Source organism: Bos javanicus, chromosome 29 (genome assembly GCF_032452875.1).
Source record: "Bos javanicus breed banteng chromosome 29, ARS-OSU_banteng_1.0, whole genome shotgun sequence".
Taxonomy (NCBI): Eukaryota; Metazoa; Chordata; class Mammalia; order Artiodactyla; family Bovidae; genus Bos; species Bos javanicus.
Genome location: NC_083896.1, coordinates 36,478,582 through 36,505,427, shown reverse-complemented (window position 1 = coordinate 36,505,427; position 26,846 = coordinate 36,478,582). Strand labels below are relative to the sequence as shown.

Below are 26,846 nucleotides of genomic sequence, written 5' to 3'. Positions count from 1 at the left end.
TCCAGATAACTTGAAATAATTAGCGGAAAGGCGCTTGTTTTAACAGTAATATTACAGGCCTGCTCTTTATCCTTAGAGAGTTTTTCAGAATGAGAAGTCATTACATGACTGCATTAAGTTATATAAATGCATCCATCTGGAAATGATTCACTGCAGGCTTCCAGGATTGGAAATAACTGTAGAGAGGACCAGAGGACCAGGTCCTGCTCCTCTTCATCTTAGATAGGTAAGGAAATTGATAGCTGGTTAGGTAAGATGTGCTCAGAGTCGCTGAGATGAGACTAGGAGTTTGGTGTGTTTTTATTCCTTTCCATTTGGTAGGAATCAGAGTCAGAGAAGGGATTTAGCAAATGTTTGTAGAGTGGTTGAGTTCAGCCTCCCCTTGGACCAGTTTTTAATAACTATGGCCTCTGCTTTGCACCTAATTCCAGCCATCAGCCTTATGAGATGCTCTCTGAAAAAATTTTCATATGTATGTTTCTAAAGGTAGCCAACAGTGTTCACTTATTACAGGAAGGAGAAAAATAGCATTATATTTACGTGGTTATACATATCAGCTGGACCAACTGAAGTGCATTGGCCACTGACTTTTAGTGTTAAGAACATGGATTTGCAGTCATGCACACCTGAATTTCAGTCCTGTCTCTGGAATTGGGCAAGCTGCTTATCTATTCTGATCCTAGGTTTTAGTATCTGTAGTGCAGATGTAATAACCCTATCTTGCACACGTATAAGAATTAAATCAGTTACATGAAAGACCCGGCACTTAATAGGCTGTCATTAAGTAACTTAGTGTTACTTTCTGAACTTCACTAGTCTCTGGATTTTCAGTCAATTCTTTTGTGAAGGAACAACAAAGAGTTGCTTAAAAAAACAATATTAAGTAAACTATATTAGTGTGAGAGATTTCAAGTGTTGGTTGCTCAGTCATGTCTGACTCTTTGTGACCCCATGGACTGTAGCCCACCAGGCTCTTCTGTCCATGGAATTCTCTAAGCAAGAGACTGGAGTAGGTAGCCATTCCCTTTTCCAGGGGATCTTCCTGACCCGGGTATCAAAACCTTGCATTGCAGGCAGATTCTTTACCATCTGAGCCACCAAGGAAGCCCCCAAAGTAGTGAAAGTGTTAGTCCCTTAGGGAAGTCTAAATGGTGGACTCTGATCTAGTTACCATTTAATCTGTAAGTCTCATTTTGCTTGTGTGTAAAATGAAGGTATAAGAAATTCTGTTGATTGGGGAGTTGCTGTAGAAGTGTTCTGAGTATTGGGGGAGACCTACTGGATAAGATGTGAAATTCTGATGAGGATGTGGTGAGAGGGAGGGAGAAGAGCTGTTTAGCAGTGGTTAGGGTTTAAGGATAAGGTAAAAGAAGAAATTAGAGATTGAATATTTTCTGGGTTGGATATTTTGTGAAGGAACATTAGTGTCAACAGATCCCTGGGATTTCTGCCTTTGTGTCTCATGGTCTGACTGCACGGATTTGTCTAGCTTAACCTGTGGAATGTAAACAATGGATTCCTTGGACCATATGCTGACGGATCCCTTGGAACTGGGCCCGTGTGGGGATGGCCAAGGCTCGCGGATCATGGAAGACTGCCTCCTGGGGGGCACCAGGGTTAGTCTGCCTGAGGACCTTCTGGAGGACGTGAGTAGTGACATCCACACCGTTGTTTCCTTCTAAGAGTTCTTCTCTACAGTCTTTTCTACACTCTGCAAGTTTTCAGGATTTTGTGCTCCCTTCTTTGTGATTTTCTACCTTGCAACCAGAGAGATGTTTTAAGTGTAAATCGGTTTAATATTCTGATTAAGGAAGAAAGTATAAGCTGCATTCTCCATGTTTAATAACGTGTTCACTCGATATGGCGTAAGCCATATTTTAACAAGACAATTTTCAACAGTTTGCTAGTTGTTTGTTTTTTTTTTTAATTATTTGGCCACTCAGCCTGTGGGATCTTGAGTTCCCCAAGCAGGAATTGAACCTGCACCACTGAGCAGTGGAAGCAGAGTCTTCTTAACCACTGGATCGCCAGAGCAGTCCCAAGAAGTTTTATATTTAAGGACAGAATTATGTGTATCTTTTATATTAGATGTTTACCCAGGTTGTGAATCATGATACAGAATGCATACGTTATCTGTCCATAAGGTAACCAGCTTTCTAGTCAATTAATAGTTCATTTCTTGAGATAGTATTAATAGTGTGCTTTTGGCCACTTTTCACAGTTGAGCTGTGCGATCGTCATCGGCTACCATTTATTTAGTGCTTATTATGTGCAAGGCACTAGGTCCGCTGAAACATGCCAGAGTTCAAATATACGGACAGGCATAGAGTATCATATGGTGAACATCCATGCGTTCGGTTTGGGGAGACTTTCATTTAGTCATATTTGGTTCAGATTTTTCTTTCATCATATGTTTAAAAACTGTAGATAAAGTTAAAGCCACCATTTTGCCTGTATTGCCTCCTTTCCCAAAATAACAGCTACTGAACTTGGTATATGTCTTTCCCAGCCATGTTTTCTTTGCGTGCTCTTTCAAGTAAACCTCTGTATGCCGTCCAGTCAACCAGCAAGTACTTGTTTTACCTAAGTACCTGCTCTGTGCCAGGTGCTGAGATGCCAGTAGTAACGTGGTGTGCAGATGTGGGTTTGTGCGGGGACCTTAGGGAGCGGGAGCTGCTGAGCTGCCTGCCTGCTGAGACGCCTGCAGGTGGTTGACTTCCGGTCGTCTCCTGCTTACGCCCTTCAGTGTCTCCCTTGTCTGTCCTTGTCGTTTAGGGTAAAGGGACAAGTACTCACCGTGTTCCTAGGTCCCTTGCTCATGTCTTACTGTCTGCTGCTTCCCTTGCCCTCTTTCTTTTTGAGCTTCTTGATGTTGCCTGGACTTCTGTTTATTTATTTATTTACTTGGTTGAACCAGGTCTTTCTTAGGGCGGAGCAGAGTCTTAGCCGATGGACCACCAGGAAAGTCCCCTGAACTTTTTTTTTTTAATTAAAAAGTGAAAGGTGTCTCACATAAGAATATATAAAGTACACACACATATACACACACACATATATATGGAATTTAAGCTGTAATAAACACCTGTGGAGCCCCCACTTGAATGCTAACTCTCCTCTTCTCCCTCCCTATTGCCCCTAAAGGTTGCTGCTGTCTTTTGTTTTGTAGTAATTATTCTTTTATTACTCTGGGTTTTGGTCTGTGGGTTTTTAACCCTTCTGCCTCAGCACATTTTCCTCTTATCCCTTGCCGTCTTAGACGTCACTTGGTATGAAAGGTGTTCTCTGAGACCATAAGTCTGGGAGGTGTGCTTCTCCCGTGTACTCACGGGTAAACTTCCACTCCATTGCAATAGCTTGTTTAATTGTTCTCCCTCCAGACGGTATATACACTCGTCCATCTTAGCTCACAGCACTTAGGATGGATGTTTTCCTGTATGTCACTGCCGAGTGGAGAACAGACCTGGTCCTGTTGCTTCGGGTTCTCAGCAGATGCCCTCAGCTCTTCAAGTTCTCACCTCCCACGTGGGCTTTTTCTGCCCCTCGTCTTGAGCTGAACTGAGATGTTCACCATCCTATCCCCTGTTGGCAGAAGTGGTTTCTAAATGAGATTCTCTCTGCTGAGCTCATTCTCCTGAGGATTATTATTTACTGCTGGGTATAAGATTGTGATTTATATGTAATCTTTACTGGTCTCTCAAGTTTTGTTTTTTTTTTTTTTTGCTGTCCTGTACCGCTTTTGGTATATTAGTTTCCCAAGCAAGGGTTGAACCCGGGCCCCAGCAGTGAAAGCATGAAGTCTTAACCACTGGCCTGCCAGGGGATTCCTGACAAATCTCTCAAGATTTCAGAATTGAGTAAAGATCAGTGGAATTTTAGTTTGTTTAAAAAACATAAGAACTTGGATGGTGTTGATGGTTGCACAACATTGTAAATGTACGTAATGCCACTGAACCGTATACCCTAGGATGGACAGAATGGTAGATTTCACGTTATGTGTATTTTACCACTTACGCGCAGAAAACTTAAAAACTTTGTTTTTTTTCCTCGTTTGCTTTCCTCCTGCTTTTCCTGATTCTCCCAGCCCGAGATCTTCTTTGATGTAGTCAGCCTGTCAACGTGGCAGGAAGTGCTGAGCGACTCGCAGCGTGAACATCTCCAGCAGTTTCTGCCCCTCTTTCCTGAAGACAGCATGGAGCAGCAGAATCAGCTCATCCTCGCCCTGTTCAGTGGGGAGAACTTCCGCTTTGGGAACCCTCTGCACATCGCCCAAAAGCTTTTCCGAGGTGTGTAGCCCCCCAGTCTTGTCTTTAGAGGCATGGGGGTGGAACATGCCCCGTTCTGTGTGCGCTCCTTTCTCGTTTCTCGATTTTATGTGCAGATACTGTCCCCTTAGTCAGAGTGATTTCAGGAAGCACTTTGCTGCCTAGGCTGTTCTTTTTTTAAATAAAAAATTTTCACTTAATAGGAAGCATAAATCATAGTAGGTATTGCTCATTGATTTGTTATATGAACCCAGCTGTGTAGCCACCGCTGAGATTAAGAAGCAAAACGTTATTAGCATCTTGAGGACACCCTTTATGACTAGTCTTCACAACTCACTAAAGACAGTTTACCGTTTGGTGTATCACACATGTGTATGTGTGTGTGATGCCCATACACTTTTTTTCTGCAGAAAAGTTGACACTTTCCCACCAGGCACTTCAGCATATAGTGTATCTCTTAGCAAAGACGTCCTTCCACATAATCACAGTGTTAATACCACACCCAAGAAACTTCACAGTGAACAGGAAATAGCATAGTAGCCCTTGTTCAGATTTTCCCAGTGGTTCAGTGTCCTTCATGGTCAGCTTTTAAGCCAGGTTGCGCTCATGGTTTGTGTGTGGTGTGTGGATTTCCTGTCTCTCAGCTCCCTGAATCTAGGACCTTTTTTCCCTTGTGTTTCAAAATACATTTGTGACAAGCCCAGGACACTTGAATTGTAAAATGTCTTGCTTTCTGGGGAGTTACCATGTTGTTTCCTCACGATATAAATTTGGGTTAAACATTTTGCCGAGAAAGGAAATGGGAAATTTTCATCCCCCAACCCCACCCCAACAGAGGGCATGTGAGGTCAGTCTTGCTTTTGATCACTTGGTTCTGTGGTGTCTGCCGGGCCTACTGATTGTAAGGGCACCTTTTTTCATTTAATTAATATGCAGTCTATAGGGTTGTACTTACGGACCATGTGATAACCTTATTTTCAAAAAGCCTTTGTTTTCCCCAGTGGTTTTAGCACCCACCAATCCTTTCCTGAATCCATAATTACACTGGGGATTCCAGAATGGGTTTGGGGTTACTCTGAAGTCCCTGTTTGCTTTGCTCCCTGTCCCATGGAGAGGAACAGAAGGTGCTTCTCCCCTTCCCACTTTCTGGGGTGACTTTGCTTTGGCAGGAGCCCCTGAAAAACACCACCTCTTGAGTTTTGTTAAATTGGACAGTTTGACAGCTGCAGAAATATTGGAGAGAAAAAGCTTATCATTTCCTATCTCATTATCTTAGGGGTTCAAATGAGTGTTCCCTTCTTCAGTGGGTTATTAAGGAGGATTTCCCGCTCTGGTTGGACAGGGTTTATGTGGCTGAAGCCAGGGTCTCAGGTGGGAGTTAGGCTGGTAGGCCTGGTTGGTGGTTGAGGCCATGTCAGGGACTGTCTGTGACGTTGGCACATTTCGTTCCAAATCAGAGTGATGGTTCTGGTGAGGATGCAGACAAGGAATGTCAAGGTAGGAGTTGTGTGGTTCTCACTGTCCTGCCTCGTGTTTCAGGTCCAGTGTTGCTGAGGATGGCCGCGTCACCATGGTGATTGTGGTTGTGTGTCTTGACCGAGTTGGCATTGCTGCCAGTTCTCTGACCTTTGGTTTTGTTTTCTTGGTAATGTTTTAAATAGAATCCTTTTTCTTCTTAAGCCCAGATGCTTGTCAGGCTCCCTGGTCTTCTGTTTCCGAGGAAAGCCTCATCTGTCAGGGACTCAGCTTCCCACTTGTAGCCACACCCCAGCTCACTGTGGTCGTTGCCCCCTCACCTGCTTGTCTCAGAGGAAGGACCTTTCTTCGTTTAAGGCTGACCCCCACCCTTGCTCTTTTTGTGTTTTGCGTCCTCCAGGACCTCATTTCTTAGCAGTTGTTCCACCGTGTGTATTTGCTGTACCTGTTCTTTTTCAGTCTGTAGATGGGATCAGGGATCTCACACTAAAAAAGTCCTTAACTGTCTGTCCCCTTCATCATCGTCTGTCATTTTCCCTTTTCTCCAAACTTCTGGAAAGACGTCATAGCTTGCAGTCCTTGGGGGCTGTCCCCTGCACCTGTCACACCTTTCTAAATTTTAAACTGCAAACCTACAGAAAAGTGACAAGAATCTGTAATTGACACCCACATACTCCTCACCAGGTTCACCAACTATTAACATTTTGCCCCATTTATTTTCTTGTGCTTATTACCACTATTTTTAGTTTCCCTGAACCACTTGAAAAATCCTAATTTTTCAGCATTCATCTCCGAAAAGCAAGAACATTCTCTTAGATAACCAGAAATGATCAAGTTCAGAAATACATAAAATACTGTATTGAATTTAAATTCTGAATGTCAGTATGAATTTTAATGCTCTTATGCTACTGTGTGGCCCATATTCCTATTTTGCTACTTATTCCAGTGCTCATTTTTTCCTCTGGTCCATATTTCTTTTCAGTGAAAATGCAATTTGCAGACCAGCAGATGATTTTCAGTTCTCTTCTTAACCCATCCGTCATGTCTGATGTCTGAAGTGAGACTTTTGCCTCACCACTTACTACTCGTGGCCCTCCAGTTCCTGACTTCCTCCTGAACCTTACACACCCTTCCAGCATACCCCTCTCTGCTGAATCCTCATTGACTCACTGTTCCTGCCTCTGCTCCTGCCATTAAGCCCACTCTCCCTCCTTACTTGTCTGTTCCCATCTACTAGCTCTTCTTTGGGAGCTTTTATTGGGGCTACTTCAGACACCATCTCCACACAGCCACCAGCGTGAGGATCTCAGAGTTTCAGTTTTCAGAATATTTGCCAATTGCCTTCACTTGGAATAAAATCCACCGCCTACCAGGCTCTTTTGCCCTCTTAGCAACCTCACCCAGGGCTGTAGTTGCCTTTTCCACTGTTCTCTGGCTCAGCGCGGTCGATAGAAATACTACATGAGCCACATGTTCAGGTAAAAAATTCCAGTGACCACATTAGGCATACTAAAAACAGTTGATTTTAATGATGTGTTTTCTTTAGTTTGAGGTACTCAGAATTCTCTTTTAATAGAGCATTTGTCTGTTGTGGTTATCAAAAGTGGGGGAAGCTAAAGACTGACAGAAGGTCACATCAGAGAAGTACAGAGGTAAAGGAGTAGAACTTTCGTCCAGTTCCTGTACATCAGCGTCAGTAGCATTCAACTCTTGCCTCTTTTCTTAAAAGTCAAATTCCCTGTTTCTCTACAGCAGGCAGCATTCAACGTGGTGGCTGAGAGCTTGAGCTCTGGAGCTGGATGGCCTGTTTTCAGACTCAGTTTCCCCTTTTAGCTGTGTGACCTTGGACAAGTTATATAATTTCTCCACGCCTCAGGCTCTTCTGTAATTTGAGAATGTAGTGGTATCTTCTTTATGCAGGGAAGGGGGGTTGTGAAGATGAGGTGAGTTAATATATGCACGGCCCTTACATGATGACAGTTTTGTGCCAGGTGCTGTTCTAAGTGTTTGCTGTTATTGATTACATTGGAATGTCATTAAAGGCGGTTCGAATAAAAACAGACATCCTGATGCCGTGTTTTAGCTTTCTGAGATTAGCTGTTCCATCTGTCTACTTAAGTTCACATTGTAGCACCCTGCTCAAATCTAATATTCCAAAACGACTTCTCTCACCACGGCTTCTGCAGTGGCACCAGTTGCCCGTGTCGAGTGATCTGGGTACCACGCTCCTCTTCCTGCCCCAGCGTCCAGGCTGTCAGCAGGTCTAACCTTTGTCCCTTGAACTACATCTCAAGGCTCTACTGCCGGTCACTTAACCACTACTTAACTTATCAGCTGACATACGGCTTTCTTCAAGGTTCTGGAGGTGCAGTCATGTTCTTAATTCTAATAGGGGAAAACAAGATGATAGATAAGCAAGTGTGTCTTGGTGTTACGCACTGCAGAGACTGAGGAAGGGTAGTGGGCCTGGGAGTGACACGAAGGAGCTGTCTCGGGTGGTGGTTGGGTAGGGCTTCTCTGATGAGGTGCGTTTGGACAGAGGCTGCGTGAAGATCTGAGGAGCAAGCTGTGAAGACACTGGGTCTTAACAGGAAACACTGCGGGTGGAGGGGACTCTAAGGAGAAAGTAAGGTGTGCTTGGGAAATAGCGTGGAGGCCAGTGGGGCTGGGGTGGAGGGAGCAGAAGGGAGGCTGGTGGAAGAAGAGGCCGCCATGCATGGGGCCCACACAGCAGGGTCTACAGGCCTCCTGGGGCCCTGGCTCTGCCCTGGCTGTGGGGAGATGAGGTGGGATCAGGCCACTGTCGGCCCTCACCTGGACCACTGCAGTGGTGACCGTCTTTCTCTTTTGCTCTTGGTTGTGTTATTCTCCTGCTTCAAATCCATAGAGTTCCCCAAACTACACAGAAGGTTCTCATTATTTATCTGTCTTATACGTAGTAGTATGTATACATCAATCCCGATCTTGAAATTTTGTAAACATAAGAAAAGTTGAGCAACAATATGTCCAGTGCACACCCATGAAACTGGCCCATGTTCATTAGCTGACGTTTCCCACGGTTGCTCTGATCAGGCCTCATTTTATGTCGCCGCCTCTAGGGCAACTCTTCTTGCTCTTGACGGTTGTTCCAGGCTGGTTCCTGCACAGCCTCAGGGAGTCGAGTCCCTGCGTGTGTGCTTCCTGTGTCTTCCCACCGCCCTCCCCCCGCCCCCCGTCCGCAGGCTCACCTCCCCCAACACCGTCCCCTGGTCAGTGCAGAGCTGTCCCCTCCCCAGCCCACGTGGACGGTGGCTGACGTGGCGGTGCCTGTTCCTGCAGATGGACACTTCAACCCCGAGGTGGTCAAGTACCGGCAGCTGTGCTTCCGGTCGCAGTACAAGCGCTACCTTAGCTCCCAGCAGCAGTACTTCCACCGGCTGCTGAAGCAGATCCTGGCCTCACGCAGCGTAAGTGACCCCCCTCCCGGGAGTGGCGCGGACACGCACCTGGTGACCTGAAGGGGCGGGCGGGGCAGCAAGGAAAGGCCACAAGGAAGGAAACTGCCCGTCTACCCCCAACACGGCCAAGTGCACCCTTCCTTTTTAAGGTGCATTTTCAGACATGTCCTCATTTCAGAGATGTTAGGACAGAGGGAAGAAAGGAGACGTCTTAGATTCGATGAAATGTCGTAGCTTCCTACCCAGAGAGGTGGCTTTCAGGTCCATGGTGGGTCGTGCAGGAGAACCAGGTTGCCCTCAGTTTCACGTCTGGCTGCCTGAGGGGAGCCAGGTTTAGTGGCCCCAGGTCTGGACCAGCCTCGGGAGGCCTCGGGGTCAGGTAGGTGTGGCCCTCAGAGGACCTGTAAGTTTCGGTGTGGAAATACTTAGGTATAAGTATAGTACTCTGGTATAAGTACTCATTCTTGGTGGAGTAGCTCTCCAATCAGGGATTTTCCACCATAATCGATACAAGCCCCTTTTATTTGAACGTACTCATCCACGTTCTTTATGATTGGAGGGAGGGAATTGAGCTCGTTGAAGAAGAGAAGGAAGCATGGACCTGGGGGACCAGCCAGGGTAAGCTTCCAGGACCCCGTCCTGTCTGTCCTGTCTGCAGGACCTGCTGGAGATGGCCCGGCGGAGCGGCCCCGCCTTCCCGTCCCGGCAGAAGCGGCCCTGGCCATCGCGGGCACCCGAGGAGCGGGAGTGGCGCACCCAGCAGCGCTACCTGAAGGTCCTGCGGGAGGTGAAGGAGGAGTGTGGGGACACGGCGCTGTCCTCCGACGAGGAGGGTGTGTGTTTTCGGGCCCCCAGGGCTTGCGTCCATCTCCACCGCTGCTGTTTGTCTGCCTGGAGCCAGTGGGTGCCATTTCCCCACCCCTGCGATGAGGAAGCCATGCCTGTGCCCTGTGGTCTGTCTGGGCCAGCGGTGGAGCTCGGAGCCCCTGGTCCTCGGGCCCTGAGACGCTTCCGCTGGGTGGCTGTGACTGCAGACCACTTCGCTCTTGGCGCTTGGGTGCCCGCGGGCCTACCGCAGGCTCTCTAGTTCTGCTGGCTGCTCAAGAGGACTGCTTCCCCACAGGAGGGGCGTAGTAACCTGGCCTCCACAGTGACCCACCACTGTGGATGTCTGTCCTCCTGGAAAAGCTGCTTACATGACCTCAGAGCTACAGTCCAGCTGGGAGGGGTGCAGAGGGAGTGCTGGAACCTGGCTTCCCGATTGTTGGCTTAGCCATCTTGAACCCCAATGACCACTTGCCCAGTCTCCCCTGCCGGGGTCCAAGACCATGTTGGATTTACAAGGAAACTTTTCTTTTGAAGATCTCAGCTCATGGCTCCCAAGCTCCCCAGCACGCTCCCCAAGCCCTGCTGTGCCCCTGAGGGTGGTGCCCACGCTCTCCACCACAGACATGAAAACCGCAGGTGAGTGCTGGTCTGGTGCCAGGGCATGGCGGGGTGTTGAGGGGGTGTGGTGAGGGGAGCAGCACTGGCTTCTTCTGCCAGAAAAAGAGCAGTGTTCCTTAGACCTAGGAGGTTTGGAGAAGTTTTTGTTTGGCTCTACTTTTTTACAAATAGGCCAGCTTGCATTCTTTACTTGAAAATTTCCCTTAGGAGTTGATCAGCTGGCATTTTGGCCTAAAGAAAGCAGAATCTTAAAATAACAATACTAAGGGACAGTTTAATAATAGAACAAGAGAGGTAACCAGAAGCATAACAGTTTCTTGGCATATCCATGGAATTAAAGAATATTCTTTTTTTTTGAGAATTTTCTTAATTGAATAAGAATTAAAGAAGACTGTGAAGAAATTCAGGAGCAGCTGAGTACGGAGATTATTGTTACTGACCAGGTTACAGAAGAGCTGCAGAGTTGAGTCAGTGACTGTTCCATGTTTTAAGACTATGGTACTTGTAGCACATGAGTCAGAAGGGAAACCCAGAAGTGTCTTACTTATGAATACTAAAGTGGCCAGGAAAATGTGAGTCTGAGCCCTGTGTAAATAAGGACTATCCATGTGGTTCAATTCCTTTTCTCCCAGATAAAATAGAGCTGGGGGACAGTGACCTGAAGATAATGTTGAAGAAGCACCACGAGAAGCGGAAATACCAACCAGTAAGATTGGAGGGGGTAGTGGGTAGGTTGTCAGTCTTATCTCCGAGCGGGTGTCCTGAGGACCGTACAGGGAGTCACTACGTCCTCAGTCCCCTTTCCTTGTACTTGTTAGTGGGCAGGAGCAGCACGGAGGCCCAGGAACACCAAAGACGTGAGGAGAAGACAAACACTTTGGCTTCATAAGACATGCTCACTGTGATGTCTCATCTAGTCTTTAGGGCAGTACTGTTGCGTGAATCATTATGTCCAGTTAGTAGGTCTCAGAGAGGCCAGGGAGCTTGTCTTCTGCCTGATGGCTAGCAAGCAGCAGAGCCTGAACTCCTCCCACATTTTGTGTTTCTGTTCCTCCACACCACCAGATCAAGGTAACGCCAAGCCAGAAAGTGTAGTGGAGGAAGGAAAGGCAGTTCTTCTAAGGTGGAGGGGTGAGATGGGCAAAGTCTCCATGGGAATTAAATCCAGGTTCTGTCTCGTCTTTTCCACTCACAGTGATGTTGGGTGAATCCCTTCATTTCTCTGAGCCACGTTGTCAGTCTTGGTAAAACATAGCACCACTTAACAGTATTACTTGAAGAACATATAAAGAATGCACAGGAGCTTTATGAACTGTAAATGCCACACGTGAAAGGTTCTTCTCTGCCCTGTTAGAAAGAGCAGTAGTTTTTCTCTATGTACTTTTTAAACTCAACACAGTTTCCTCAAGCACACGTACCATCTAATTGCGTCTGTTAGGCACACGGGCAAAATCACCAACAGTGTCCAGCTCCTCTCTGGAGCCTTGATAACACGTCTCTGAATATCACGTCTAGGATCATCCAGACCTGTTGACAGGGGACTTGACTCTGAATGACATCATGACTCGAGTGAATGCCGGCAGGAAGGGCTCACTAGCAGGTAAGAACATCCTGCAGAGGTGGCCATCGTCCAACTGGTGTCTGCTTGTACAGGCCTCTGCATAACGCAGAAGGAAATGTAGCCACAGCCTCTTCCTTACTGATGATCTTTGTTTCGTTATCACCTCTTATGGATTTGTAGGGGAGAATGGTTATTAAATCAGATCAGCAGATCATTGGCTTTTTAAAGCTCTCATTGGGTTTGGTTTTAAAAACAAAACTATGTCTTTATTACTGAGGCTTTTCTTTGATTTGCTAGTGGGCCTTGGGAAAATAATAAGCAGATAAGCTCCCTCATTTCCTGATGTAGAAGTTGCAGTTTTATGACTTATGTTGTTTTTTTCCCCCAGCCCTATATGACTTGGCTGTCCTTAAAAAAAAGGTTAAAGAAAAAGAGGAAAGGAAGAAGAAGAAAATAAAATTGATCAAGTCAGAGGTAGAGGACCTGGCTGAACCCCTGAGCGGTCCTGAAGGGCTCCCACCCCTCTCGCAGGCTCCATCCCCACTGGCCATACCTGCCATCAAGGAAGAGTAAGTGAGCAGAGGGGTTCATGGCTCAGGGCCACCCCTGTGTTGGTGCCTCCTCTGAACCCTGAGTCCCAGGGTCCTGGGGAAAGTGCGTGGTGTGGTCCTTCACTGAACTGTTCTGTGACTGCTAGGAGGCTTGGAGGGCCTACAGCAACTGAGAGTTGTGGGTTTTTGTTTTTTTTTTTTGGTGGTCCTTATCTTTTTCTTCCCTTACTAGGCCTCTCGAAGACCTCAAGCCTTGCCTTGGAATCAATGAAATATCTTCCAGCTTCTTCTCTCTTCTGCTGGAGATCCTACTGCTGGAGGGACAGGCTAGTCTTCCTTTGGTAAGAGTTTAGGAAAAGCCAAGGGCACTGCGGTTTCAGGTGGTAGAAATCTTCAGTGGACTGTGGCTTGAGAACTCTGGGCTCTCCCCAGAGATCTGCAGCCAACTTGCTTTGTGAATTGGGCTCACTGGACAGACCCCCCCGCTGGCTCGTTCCGGCACAGTCATAGAATTGCCATTGTGTTGAAACAGAATGGAAATCTAACCAGGTCCTGCCTTTACTTTTTACCTCAGCTAGAAGAGCGGGTTTTGGACTGGCAGTCCTCTCCAGCCAGCTCCCTCAATAGCTGGTTCTCTGCGGCCCCCAACTGGGCAGAGTTGGTATTACCAGCCCTGCAGTATCTTGCTGGAGAAAGCCGTGGTAAGGTGCTTTTTTCTGTAGGGTCAGTATCTCCCTCCCTCCCACTCACCCGCCTTTGTCCGATTCTCCTATTAGAATGCAGCCTCACTGCTTACATCCATCATGACCCTGCCTGACGCCATGTGGCAGTGGGCTGTGCTGCCCTGATATGCTGTTGACATACAGAAGTGACCTCCCAGCCCAGGGGAGTCAGTGGTTCTGGGTTCAGCACTCTCTGGCCTGTGTGGCTTGCTTATGGGCATCCATTTCTTGTAGCTGTGCCTTCCAGCTTCTCTCCGTTTGTTGAATTCAAGGAGAAAACCCAGCATTGGAAACTGCTTGGTGAGTACTGCATACCACCGACCTGTCACAGAGGTGCTCTTTCTCTCTTTTTCTCCCCTAAGTTTCTGGTGCCTTCCGGGCAGTGCAGGCCATGAGAATGTTGAGAAGGCCCTGTTAGGCCTTGTTTTGCTCAGTAAGAGGATCCTTCCAGGCCCTTAGGAGCTCTCACGGTCTTAAGTTCATGAACCCCATTGGGTTTTGGCTAAGCTGAAATTGCCCTCTGTCCCGATGCACCCCGGGGCTGCTGAATCGAAATCTGTGGGGGCTCTTACATTAGCACCTGTGTTTGTATCATTCATATCTGTGCCCTTAGTGTAACTTACAGTAACATGATTGTTTTTCTTTCCTAAAATGGGCTTTGTTGTTGAGGATAATGTGTCAGGCAGCCCCAAGTAAGCTGTTTCTACAGGAAAGACTTCTTTTGTTATAAATTTGTAAAGTTCCACCTACTGTGTAAGTTGTAGTAATGTGTACTTGAAATAACTTGGTGATGAGAGGAAGATTCATGTTGATTTCCTGTGGAAATACTCAAACCTCTCTCCACTCTGTTTAGTGGTCTGTGAAGAGAAGCACGGAGAGAAGCTTGTGAAGCAGTAGGTTCATTCCTTCCTTACAACAGTGATTCACTTTCTAGGTGTCAGGCAGTGTTAGGTGTTGGGGGTGTAATGGTTTGTGATGTAAACAGTGTGTTCCCCTCTTGGTGGAGCTTAAGACTTGTTTGGGGAACAGGTACTCAAATAGCAAACGTGCACATTCTGTAAGGGAAAGTGCTGGTAGGGGTAGGTATTTGTAATGACGCATCGGTGTGGTGTGAATGCAGAGTTCGAGACAGCTGTCCTGGGGAAGGTCAATTGAGCAGAGTTCTTCACGATGGTTAGGGACCAGCCCAGCAGTGGGAGGGGAGAAGGCTCCCATGGAGGGAGTGGTGTGGGTCAGTGGGGTGGGGAAGCTTCCTTTTAGGATCACACCAGCCTGCAAAGAGATGATGATAATCTGGACTAGGGTAGGGAGAATGGATGCGCTTGAGAGTTTTAGGTAAAAGCTAGAGAGGTGGTTACGGGCTGTGACGTGAGTGAAGGCAGAGGCTGTCAAGTGCCACTGGTGCTGGACTCATAACTGGTGAATGGGGCCCGCCATGGGCAGCTGGTGCTGGACTCGTAACTGGTGAATGGGGCCCCCCATGGGCAGCTGGTGCTGGACTTGTAACTGGTGAATGGGGCCCGCCGTGGGCAGCTGGTGCTGGACTCGTAACTGGTGAGTGGGGTCCGCCATGGGCAGCTGGTGCTGGACTCGTAACTGGTGAGTGGGGCCCGCCATGGGCCACTGGTGCTGGACTCGTAACTGGTGAGTGGGGCCCGCCATGGGCCGCTGGTGCTGGACTCGTAACTGGTGAGTGGGGCCCACCATGGGCAGCTGGTGCTGGACTTGCCGTGGGCAGCTGGTGCTGGACTCGTAACTGGTGAATGGGGCCCGCCATGGGCAGCTGGTGCTGGACTCGTAACTGGTGAATGGGGTCCGCCATGGGCAGCTGGTGCTGGACTCGTAACTGGTGAGTGGGGCCCGCCATGGGCAGCTGGTGCTGGACTCGTAACTGGTGAATGGGGTCCGCCATGGGCAGCTGGTGCTGGACTTGTAACTGGTGAATGGGGCCCGCTATGGGCAGCTGGGGAGGATGTCAGGCTTGGTGAGGTAAGGAGCACGCGTGTGGTTATGGACGTGCTGCGGCTTGAGCTTCCTTTGAGGTGTTGAGTGGATGGTGGGTTTAGAGTCCAGACCAGAGAGTCAGGGTAGAGAGCTGTGGGCATGTGTGCAGTAAGAGAAGCCAGAGGCATGGGCCCAGTGAGGAGGCCAGAGGGCCTGGGATGAAGCCTTGAGAGACTCCAGGGTGGGAGAGGCAGAGGGGACTCTGGAGGCAGTGACCACAGAGTTGGGAGGAAGCCATGAGGTCTCAGTCAGGAGATGGGGAGTGTTCATTAGCCTCCATGGTTCCTGCAGCTCAGGAAGGTCAAGACGGGGTCTGTGGACATGAAGAAATGGTGATGCTCTTGGAAAAGTGACGCAGGCTGTGGTCAGAGGTGTGCTGAGGCCATGGGTCCACCTGGCACGGGGCTGGGGGTGGCAGGCCAGACCCAACCAGGGAGTAAGTGTCTCGGGCTTGTGGGTCAGATGCATCCACTGCAGCCGCTCAGCTCTGCCCTGTGCAGGGCAGCCAGAGACATGACACAGGTGAACAGCCACAAAGCTGACCTCTGCGTGCGCTGTGGAGAGCTGCGTGTCCTGGCTGTCAAGGCCCTCTCCTGCAGCTCGCCTCCAGTTAGGGAGACAGCGGATCTGGACCGCACTTTCTACAAGTGTTTGTTGTTGCTGTTATTTATTTAAAAAACTTTTTGTTGGCCGTGCTGCATTGCATGTGGGATCTTCATTCCCTGACGAGGGTTCAGACCAGCACCTCATGCATTGGAATCATGGAGTCTTGAGCACTGGCCTGCCAGGAATGTCCTGGGAAACTTTAAAAAATTCTGATGCCTGGGCCTTCCCCACATCTGTTCTGATTAGTTGGTTTTGGGGAGCCTGAGCCTCAGCATTTTCAAAAGTACCCAGGTAATCCCTCATTACCAGGGTTGAGAAACTAGATTAGGCATCTTGAAGATTGCTCTTTTGGAGAATGACAAGATCTGGTTGTGATTGTGGGAGTGCTTGGCTGGGGTTGAGGGAGGCCACCAAGATCAGGTGACTGAGGAGTTAAGGTGCTGGCTAGACAGCCCATGGGGATGTCCATCAGACACTTGACGTTAATCCCGTCAGGTTTTTAATCCTTTCAAGTCAGTTTCAAGTTAATTTCCACACTTCGTGTTGTCAGATAGCAGTCCGGTTTCATCCTGCATGTGGAAGTCCTGCGAGGGCTGTTCTGTACACAGGACCATTGCCACAGTCCTGACAGATTCTTCCTCGGGCATAGGTACAGCCAGGAGGAGGAAGTGGGGTCCTTACGTTGTACCTTTAGATCACATTGTTGTTATTTTTTGCCTTTTTGTTCCAATAGGCCAGTCCCAAGATAATGAAAAGGAATTAGCTGCACTCTTCCAGCTGTGGTTGGAAACCAAAGACCAGGCCTTCTGTAAGGTATGTTGTGAGAACCTTCTGTACGATATGTTGTTGAAAAACACCAGCTCTCGTCTTGGGCTTCCAGAAGTTAAACAGAATTCTGCAGTCCATTGACCTGTCACTGTTTTCCTTTCTCCAGCAAGAAACTGAGGACAGCTCAGATGCCACAACGCCTGTTCCTCGGGTGTGAGTATAGCAGTACCTGACTGAGGGTGGTGCCCCAGGAAACCCTTGTCTCAGTCCTGCCCTGGTTGCGCTGACACGTCCTTGTACGTTAGAGCCGGAGAGCTTGAGAGAGATTGGGTCCATGGGTCCTTGCCTGCCTCAGCCTCCCGGGGGGGCAGCATGCTCCCAAAGTAGGAGTGTTGCCCCAGGAGTCTGAGTGGCAGGATCCACCTGTAGCTGTGTGCTTTTCCCCAGTCTCCCTTCAGTTCCCTTGGAGAATGGTGGTCTTGGGTGCTGGAGAAGAGGTGATGGACCCGGTAGTTCTAGGCACTGGAGAAGGGGCGATGGACCTGGTGGTTCTGGGTGCAGGAGAAGGGGTGATGGACCTGGTGGTTCTGGGTGCAGGAGAAGGGGCGATGGACCTGGTGGTTCTGGGTGCAGGAGAAGGGGCGATGGACCCTATGGTTCTGGGTGCAGGAGAAGGGGCGATGGACCTGGTGGTTCTGGGTGTAGGAGAAGGGGCGATGGACCTGGTGGTTCTGGGTGCAGGAGAAGGGGCGATGGACCTGGTGGTTCTGGGTGCAGGAGAAGGGGCGATGGACCTGGTGGTTCTGGGTGCAGGAGAAGGGGCGATGGACCTGGTGGTTCTGGGTGTAGGAGAAGGGGCGATGGACCTGGTGGTTCTGGGTGCATTCTGGGTGTAGGAGAAGGGGCGATGGACCTGGTGGTTCTGGGTGCAGGAGAAGGGGCGATGGACCTGGTGGCTCTGGGTGCAGGAGAAGGGGCGATGGACCTGGTGGCTCTGGGTGCTGGAGAAGGGGCAGTGGACCTGGTGGCTCTGGACACTGGAAAAAGGGCGATGGACCCTGGTGGCTCTGGACGCTGGAGAAGGGGCAATGGGCCTGGTGGTTCTGGGCACTGGAGAAGGCGTGATGGACCCTGGTGGTTCTGGACACTGGAATAGGGGCTATGGGCCTGGTGGTTCTGGACACTGGAATAGGGGCGGCGATGGGCCTGGTGGTTCTGGATGCTGGAGAAGGGGCGATGGGCCTGGTGGTTTTGAACACTGGAATAGGGGCGATGGGCCTGGTGGTTCTGGACGCTGGAGAAGGGGTGATGGGCCTGGTGGTTCTGGGCACTGGTGGAGGGCAATGGACCCATAGGTTTTTGTGTTCCAGAAGGACTGACTACGTGGTGCGGCCCAGCACGGGGGAGGAGAAGCGAGTTTTTCAGGAGCAGGTGAGAAAAAACTGGAACCCAGTGTAAATCTCTGTGTCTGCGAGACCAGGCGAAGAAGAGATGCTCTGAGCCCAGCATTCTTGGAAGCAGCTCACACTCTTAACCTCACTGTTCCCTTAGTCGGGATTGCTTTTCCGGAGCAGAGATGATGTGAGGAAGGGAACAAGAAACCTTTTGATGGTTTTTTTGCAGATAACAAGACACATTGGCTTCTGGATGACTTTGCTAGTGACTGGCCTTTGGGGGTTGTCCTTTCCCCACTCTGGTCAGCTCAGTGGTCCTAGTGGAATAGCCTGATTCCTCCTTGTTCCAGTCTCTCCAGGCTGACCCCTTACTGCTTGGGGTGGCTGGAGAGAGCCCTCTGACTGACTCAGGAGCTCTGTCCCTTCTCTTGACAGGAGCGCTACCGGTACAGCCAGCCCCACAAGGCCTTCACCTTCCGCATGCACGGCTTCGAGTCCGTGGTGGGGCCCGTGAAGGGTGTGTTCGACAAGGAGACCTCGCTCAACAAGGCGCGGGAGCACTCCCTGCTGCGCTCTGACCGGCCTGCCTACGTCACCATCCTGTCCCTGGGTGCGCCACCACCCCCACCCCCACCCCCACCCCCCAGCAAAGGCTGGAGGGTCAGCTCCAGGAAGCTTTGCAGTGGGGACACGGAGGGTGGGCTCCTGCCCAGAGAGTTACAGGGAATCCTTGTTTTCTTTCCGGATTCTGTGCTCAAGTTTACGTTCTTTTAGGAATAGTTCAGTTAGCTTAGGTGCCAGAATTTGTTCCTCCAGACTGGGCTTCTTTGAAAGGTGAGACTTTTCACCTTTTTGGTACCATGAGTTGTTGGCAGTCTGGTAACCACTGGACCCCTTCTCAGAATAGGTTTTTAAATGCCCAAAATAAAATGCACAGTTATGAAAGAAACCAGTCATATTGCAAAAATATTCAAGCAGGTTTATGGTGCAGAAATAGGTCTTTACTATGTTAAATGATGTGACATTGCCACAGGTGTTGTGACTCCTCTGATCCCCACGTGGTGATGAGTAGCACTGATACTTTGAGTTCAGCAGCTGTGCTGTGGTGAGAAATCATCTGATTTCTGTTACACATCACAGCACTGCCAGCATGTGGTTGGCAACATATGCCAGCAAAGATTGTGCCAGCCTTGGCTCACAGTGGAAGGAAATGCTGGGTTTCAGTTTAAGTTGTAATTATCTCCTGGACCCCGTAAACTCTCGAGTTCAGGGCATTCAGCCGTGGCTGAAAGTGTGAGGGGTGTGGTGGAAGCCGCCCCCAGAGGGCCGTGTCCCCCTGCTCCTGGGTCAGCAGCTGAGGGGTGGCTCCCCTAGGAACCCTGCTAACGTGTGCACTTTGCTGTTTCTCGTGTTAGTTCGTGACGCTGCAGCACGGCTGCCCAACGGGGAGGGCACGCGGGCGGAGATCTGTGAGCTGCTCAAGGACTCCCAGTTTCTGGCGCCTGACGTCACCAGCACGCAGGTGTGAGGGGAAGGGCTGCTCGTGTTTTGTTCAGGGGTTGTTTAAAGATGCTTACAAGGGAACACAGAATGTGCGTGCTAAGATACTTTAGTCGTGTCTGACTCTTTTCGACCCCATGGACTATACCCTGCCAGGCTCCTCTGTCCTTGGGGATTCTCCAGGCCAGAATACTGGAGTGGGTTGCCATGCCCTCCTCCAGGGGACCTTCCCAACTCAGGGTTCGAACCTGAACCTGTCTTATGTCTCCTGCGTTGGCAGGTAGGTTCTTTACCACTGGAACCACCTGGGAAGCCCACATGAGGGAATACAGACTGGAATAACAAATTTAGTAAAACTGATGAGGAATTTCCTGGCGGTCCAGTGGTTTGGATTCTGAGCTTTCAGTGCCAAGGGCCTGGGTTCAGTCTCTGGTTGGGAAACTAAAATCCCACAAGCTGAGTGGCAAGGCTAAAAAAAAAATCCCAGAAGAAAGGAGTCTGTCTGGGGAAGGGTGAGCAGAGCTGCCCTGTGACCTTGCTGATGGCGAGGCTTTCCTTCAGCGTCTGCTGAGGGTCCTCAACTCACCGTCTTCAGGGCAACTCCGTCCCCCTGGTCTCCTGGTTTCTTGTTTTGCTGAGTGACAGGTGAGCCACTGGGAGTAGGTTCTGTGTGGGGGCTGTGCCCCGCCGCCCCACCCCGGGTTTCCTCTGGCATCTGAGCCGGTGGTTTTCCTTCCCTCGTCCCCGGTCTCAGGTGAACACAGTGGTGAGCGGCGCCCTGGACCGGCTGCATTATGAGAAGGACCCGTGCGTGAAGTATGACATTGGGCGGAAGCTCTGGATCTACCTGCATCGGGACCGCAGCGAGGAGGAGTTTGGTATGTGCCCCGCTAGCCCCGGGCGTCCTGACGTTCTGTCCCGGCCCCACCCTTCTCCTTGGCATTCGCTCAGGACGCCACTGTGCAGGGGTCGGAGCCCTGGCTCTCAGCGAGACCGCCCTCCTTCCTGAGCTCAGCTGCCCACTCTTGCCCACAGAGCGAATCCACCAAGCCCAAGCAGCTGCGGCCAAAGCCAGGAAAGCCCTCCAGCAGAAGCCCAAGCCCCCGTCCAAGGTGGTGAGTGACCTCGTGGGACAGCGGCAGAGCGGCTGAGCCATCCCTGCCTCTTTGCTCACGCTGCGTGCGTTCCATCCCGTGTGCGTTCCATCCCGTGTGCGTGCAGAAGTCCAGCAGCAAGGACGGTCCGGTGAAGGTCCTGAGCGGCGGCCCGTCTGAGCAGAGCCAGCTGAGCCTCAGCGACTCCAGCATGCCCCCCACCCCGGTCACGCCCGTGACGCCCACCACGCCTGCTCTGCCTGCCACGCCGATCTCCCCGCCACCAGTCCCGCCAGTGAACAAGAACGGCCCCACGACAGTCTCGGAGCCGGCCAAGTCTACGTCAGGGTGAGCATTCCGCTTCCTCTCGGGCCTTCTCCTCCAGGCTCCTTCCGCGTGCTGTCCTGAGCTGTGTCTTCTTTCCCCGGGTGCTTCTCGCAGTGTTCTTCTCGTGTCCTCACCAACCATGCCGCAGCTGGGAACCATGCTGTCCCCGGCATCCAGCCAGACCCCGCCGAGTTCTCAGGCTGCTGCCCGTGTCGTGAGCCACTCGGGCTCGGCTGGGCTCCCCCAGGTGCGGGTGGTGGCCCCGCCCAGCCTTCCCGCCGTGACGCAGCCAGCAGGGCCAGCCCCGCCACTTCCACCGATGCCCGCGGGAACGCAGATCCGCATGCCGGCCACTGGCGCGCAGGCCAAAGGCGGGCCACAGGTAAGAGGGACGGGCTGCACATGTGGGCTCATGAATCTGGTGGGCAGTCCGGGTTGGGACCCAGGACCTGGGTCACTGCTGCTGCTGATGGCATATATCACAACAGCTCAGTTAATGCCTAGGGCCCAGTGACCTAGTTACGAGTTGTGTTTGCACGTCGGGAGTCAGAACTATGGGAAGTTTAGTGAGGTACCCCAGGTTGTGACATCAGGAACCTGGTGGATGAAGGTGGGATGTGAATGAGGCCCATGAGTGTTGGTGTCAGGCTCTTTCTGTCGTGACTCTAATCTTCTCTAGGCCACTGATCGTGGGGCTATAGACAAGAGTCTCCTGCCTCAGGCCCCTGTGCTGTAAAGGGGTATGGTGTTTCCCCTCTCTTTGCGTAGTTAAAGTGAGATGTTAGATATGAAAGTGTTTCTGAAAGTTAAGCTGTTCTACCAGCATGTCAGAGCTCCACACTGTCCATTTCAGGGGGTAGTGAGTGCTCGGTACTATAAGCTTAGAAACCCTTCTAAGGGAATGCGTCTTGGGTGGTGACAGCTAGAGACTTTCTGGGTTCCGGTCTGCGGCTTCCTGTCTAAACTCTCGGCCTCCTGCCCGGAACTAGACAGTCATGGCCACTGTTCCAGTCAAAGCGCAGACAGCGACGGCCACCGTGCAGCGGCCGGGACCCGGGTCGGCGGGGCTCACAGTGACAAGTCTCCCTGCGGCGGCCAAGCCCACGAGCAAGCCTGCCACCAGCTCTCCTGGGGGCCCCACTCCCAGCACCCCCACGGCAGCTGTTCTTCAGAGCGTCGCAGGACAGAACATTATCAAGCAGGTACATGAAGCCTCTCTGCGCGGGTCTGAGTACTTTGTCCAGAATCAGAGGACAGTTGGAGACCTTAGTGGTTTGTGACCTCTGATTCTGAGTTCATTTCTATTCAAGTGTGAGTTTCCAGCAAGGGCAGTGCAAGCTTGGGAGATGCTGGAAAGGGTTTTTTTGTTTCTCTCCATGTAATTCAGGATTTAGTAGCTGAGTCCTTGGATTTGGAGTCAACTTTTCACGGATGTGCTTATCTAAAACCCTGTAGAACGGATGGACAGGTGGTGTTGGCATTTCATTTTCCACTTGTGGAAACGGAACGCGTGTGTCTGTGCTTTCATAGCGGTGTGTGCGCGAAGATAACCGTGGAGCTGCAGGGACTGTTTGGGCAGAATCGCACCGACTGCTGAGAGCAGGGCCTGGGTGGTGCTGAACATGCTGTAGATGCTGAGTGCTGTCGTCCTCCTGACACCGCAGGGCAGCCACTTTGATTATTCCCATTTTACTGTGAAGAAACAGAACTACTAATGATGAAGCCAAGTTATTTCTTCGTCAAACGAAGGTTTCTTGAGTGCCCTCTGTGTGCCGGGCACTGCAGGGTGTGGGGTCAAGGGGTGAATCACATGGACCAGGTCCCTGCTGTCCCGAGGCTTGTAGTGTCACATGTCACAGCTCTGGGGGACAGGCACGTACTTCCGGGGTGAATTCCAAAAGGCCGTGACAGTCGGTCAGCGGGAAGGGCGGGGGTCAAGGGTGATGGGCAGAGGTGGCGGCTGATGAGAGAAGGCCTGTCTGGGGAGGGGGCTCATGAGCAAGGTGAGCGAAGCTGGAGGGCACACGCCGTGCTGTGCCTTTCCAGGCCCAGCCTCCCAGGTGTGGGAATGGCACGTGAAGAGGCCTGCATCAGGAGTGTGTGGGGAACAGCAGGAAAGCAGCTGGACGCTCCTGAGCACGTGAAGGTGTTAGAAGGCGAGGCTGCCCGCAGCTAGCTCAGACTTCGCCTTTAATTTAGATGTGACGGGAGCCGTGGAAAGACTGTGGGCTGGGATGACTTGACCTAGTTTACGCTTACAGAGATTCCTGTTTGGGAAGGGAGCTGGGAGGGGTGTTCAGGTGGAAGAGAACATAGGTCACTGTGGCCGGTTCATGTTGATGTACAGACCAGCATAATACTGTAAAGCAATTTTCTTTCAATTAACGATACATAAATTAAAAAGAAACCCCTGCTTGTGCACCGTGGACACTGGAGCCAAGAGCAGAAGCAGGGAAGCCACATGGGAGTGGGTAGCAGCCGTGTAGCTCCAGCATTAGGCGTGTGTAGAGGCCTGAGAAGTGAGCACTCAGTGGACAGGGGTAGTGAGTGAGCTTGACCGGCACACTGGGTCATGGATTTTGGGGAACGGGTTCACGATAGAATGTGAGGCAAGGCAGGGGAGACAGTGATAGATAGCCTTGCTTTTGCTGAGGGCGGAGACCTAGGCTGCAGGGGGATGTGGAGTGAGGCAGGGGTGGGCATGCTTTAGGGTGGGGGCGGCACTGTGACACTCAGTGGTCCGGCAGAGGTGGGGGTTGGCTCACTAGACACAGTTCTTCGGCTAGGAGGGTCGTACCTGTTGCACGTGGATGTTGGCTGTAGGTAAGTAGGCGTTGGTGTGAAAACCAGTCTGGTCCCAGGGTGCAGCCCTTCAGCACCGAGTGTGGTGCTGCCTCAAAGTGGAGGTTGGCTCAGCCATAATTAGATGTTTTTGAGACAGTAGGAGAAATGTGAGTGTGTCTTATAATATTTACCAGGTGGTTATTAGGTAAGAATAGATAGTTACTTTTAAATTTGGTCCTGGGCTATTTTATGTGAAGGTCTGGAGCAGCCTTGGATACCCAGGGACAAGTGTTGATGAGCAAAATGATGTTTATCGGTTTACTTTAAAATATTCCGACTCCTCCCTCCCTCCACCCGGGCCCTTGAAGAGTGGGGAAAAATAGATATTCCTGGCCACGTGGTGACTTCTGAAGCTGGTGGTATGTGAATTTGTTAGGCTTTTCTCTACTTTGGTGACCGTCCTCCATTTTTCAAAGTAAAAAGTTAGGAAAGTACAGGAAACATACATCTCTTGCAATGGAGGTTCCCTGGCTTTCCCCTGAAACCCGTTGAGCCCGGAGAAGATCTGTGTCAGTGCTCTTCTTTCCCTGCAGGTGGCAATCACTGGGCAGCTTGGCGTGAAGCCCCAGACGGGCAGCAGCGTCCCCCTCACAGCCACCAACTTCCGGATCCAGGGCAAGGACGTGCTGCGTCTGCCACCCTCGTCCATCACCACGGACGCCAAGGGCCAGACGGTGCTGCGCATCACCCCAGACATGATGGCCACGCTGGCCAAGTCCCAGGTCACCACAGTCAAACTGACCCAGGACCTCTTTGGGACGGGCGCCGGTACCACGGGCAAAGGCATCTCGGCGACCCTCCACGTCACATCCAACCCCGTTCATGCCACTGACAGCCCTGCCAAGGCCGGTGTGGCCACTGCCCCGTCGTCCACTCCAACAGGGACCACTGTGGTCAAAGTGACTCCTGATCTCAAGCCAGCGCGTTTGATGCCAGCGCTCGGCGTGAGCGTGGCCGACCAGAAGGGGAAAAACACGGTGGCCTCATCGGAAGCGAAACCAGCTGCCACCATTCGCATCGTGCAGGGCCTGGGGGTGATGCCCCCCACGGCAGGCCAGACCATCACGGTCGCAGCCCACACCAAGCAAGGGCCCTCAGTGGCTGGTGGGTCTGGAACTGTTCATACGTCGGCCGTGTCTATGCCCAGCGTGAACGCTGCCGTGTCCAAGACCGTGGCTGTGGCTTCTGGGGCGGCCAGTGCCCCCATCAGCATCGGGACCGGAGCCCCCGCCGTGCGGCAGGTCCCAGTCAGCACCACGGTTGTCTCCACGTCCCAGGCCGTGAGTAACTTCAGGGGTGTAGGCTGGAAGCCCAGTCTGTCTCCTCTTTTGACCCAGACAGGCTTATTCACTGTGTGACTCTTGTTTAGTTCTGAAACACGTTACGAAAGTGTGGCACGGGCAGTAGTTCTCGTAACAGTAAAGCAACGTGGAGGTGCGTGGAGTAGATGCGAGCTTTCTCTTCCACCCTCTGGTTCCCCTCTCGTGAGGCTCGTCACTAGTGGTGTTTTGCCGTTTATCCTCCAAGTCCCTTTTCTGAGCATTTTCATACATATGCACAAAATTTTAAGATTCCTATGAGAAACCTCAGTCTGTATACTGTTCTGTGATTTGCTTTGTTCATTTAAAAGTACGTCGTGGGGGTTGTTCCAGATTGTACGCTGAGACTGTGCCCTTTTAATGAGATCGCTGTCCCTTGTTAACACCCGGCGCTACGGGGCCTGTTTGTTGTGTGAACACGGGACAGTGTTTCAGGAGTGGGCCGGGGAGGTACGCATCAAACGTTCGACACTCCCACTGTGTTCAGAGAAAGACCACACCAGCCTACGCTGCGTCAGCTAGCCTTCTGTTTCCCTTACCCCTTAACCAGCACGTGAGAGCCTGTTCTGTAAATCACTATGTCCCTGTCTTACTGGGGTTCTTTTTCTCTTTGCCTGGTTTTTGGTGGGGTGGGTATCCCTTTGTTGGGGGAGGTTGGTGAGGGCTCTCCAGGGGTGAATGGGATATTTGCCATTGTTTTTCTGGGGTGTTTTTCTGGTATTTTCATGTTGTATGAGCTCGTACCAACCTTTATATTTTCCACATATTAGTTCTTTTATGTGTAGAAAATATTTTCTTTCAGTCTGTCATTTTTTAACCTTGCATGTGAAGCCTTTTTGCTCTGCAGGTATTTTATCTGATTAGATCATCAGCATTTTCTGGTTCCTAGGTTTCACTGCCTTATGCCTCAGCCCAGGGTTATGAAGATGTTGGCTCTTGTTTTCATAAAATATTTTTAGAGTTTAAAAAAAGTATAATGGATAAATCCACTTGAAATGTATTTCTGTGAATGTCATGTCTGAATAAGCTCCTCCTTCATTTTTCACATTATTCCAGCATCGTTGCGTAGTATGTCTCTTCCCAACTAATTTGAGATACTGCCCTTATCGTAAACCAGATTCCTGTATCAACAGGTGTGTTTTGGGGAGCAGGTGTTTATTCTTTAGCCTCTGGATAGGGGGCATTGTTCTGTATGGCAGGTGCATCTGGACAGTACAGAGCGCAGTCTGACTTCTCTAAGTAAGCCGTATAGTGAAACCTCATCGATTAGGATAAAAGCTCGAGTGATGGGGAGAGCAGGACCAACACGGTAGGAAAGCCAGGCACCCAGCCCTAAGGTGCAGCCTGGCTTTAAAGGAGGTGTGTGTTGAGGTTCTCACATCAGAGAATTAAGGCAACGAAGAAACGGCGCTCACTTGATCCACTTTTCTCTTGAGTCCTGACACAGGTGTGTCCCGCGGCATCCAGCTTGTGGCCATCAGTCGGGGTGACTGTAAGGAGAGAGCTCCGGGTGGGGCAGGCAGGTTGAGGGGTGG

General features: G+C 50.8%; 1 protein-coding gene across 6 annotated transcripts in view; it reads left to right on the top strand.

The window, feature by feature from the left end:
• NFRKB (nuclear factor related to kappaB binding protein) overlaps nt 1-26,846 on the top strand; it is a 31,412-nt gene that overhangs the window by 1,060 nt on the left and 3,506 nt on the right. For 2 of the 6 annotated variants that reach the window (XM_061406456.1, XM_061406457.1), the window contains exons 2-23: nt 1,490-1,646; nt 4,082-4,283; nt 9,057-9,184; nt 9,834-10,008; nt 10,538-10,639; nt 11,254-11,327; nt 12,137-12,221; nt 12,571-12,751; nt 12,966-13,074; nt 13,308-13,434; nt 13,690-13,755; nt 16,799-16,878; nt 17,000-17,046; nt 18,189-18,264; nt 18,663-18,837; nt 19,643-19,749; nt 20,482-20,605; nt 20,763-20,842; nt 20,949-21,169; nt 21,263-21,530; nt 22,138-22,350; nt 24,526-25,272. In XM_061406456.1, the coding sequence (XP_061262440.1) occupies nt 1,512-1,646; nt 4,082-4,283; nt 9,057-9,184; nt 9,834-10,008; nt 10,538-10,639; nt 11,254-11,327; nt 12,137-12,221; nt 12,571-12,751; nt 12,966-13,074; nt 13,308-13,434; nt 13,690-13,755; nt 16,799-16,878; nt 17,000-17,046; nt 18,189-18,264; nt 18,663-18,837; nt 19,643-19,749; nt 20,482-20,605; nt 20,763-20,842; nt 20,949-21,169; nt 21,263-21,530; nt 22,138-22,350; nt 24,526-25,272 (3,522 nt within the window). In that variant the 5' untranslated portion in view covers nt 1,490-1,511. The remainder of the gene's footprint in view (nt 1-1,489; nt 1,647-4,081; nt 4,284-9,056; nt 9,185-9,833; nt 10,009-10,537; nt 10,640-11,253; nt 11,328-12,136; nt 12,222-12,570; nt 12,752-12,965; nt 13,075-13,307; nt 13,435-13,689; nt 13,756-16,798; nt 16,879-16,999; nt 17,047-18,188; nt 18,265-18,662; nt 18,838-19,642; nt 19,750-20,481; nt 20,606-20,762; nt 20,843-20,948; nt 21,170-21,262; nt 21,531-22,137; nt 22,351-24,525; nt 25,273-26,846) is intronic. The other 4 variants (XM_061406460.1, XM_061406462.1, XM_061406461.1 and 1 more) reach the window with 4 other exon arrangements.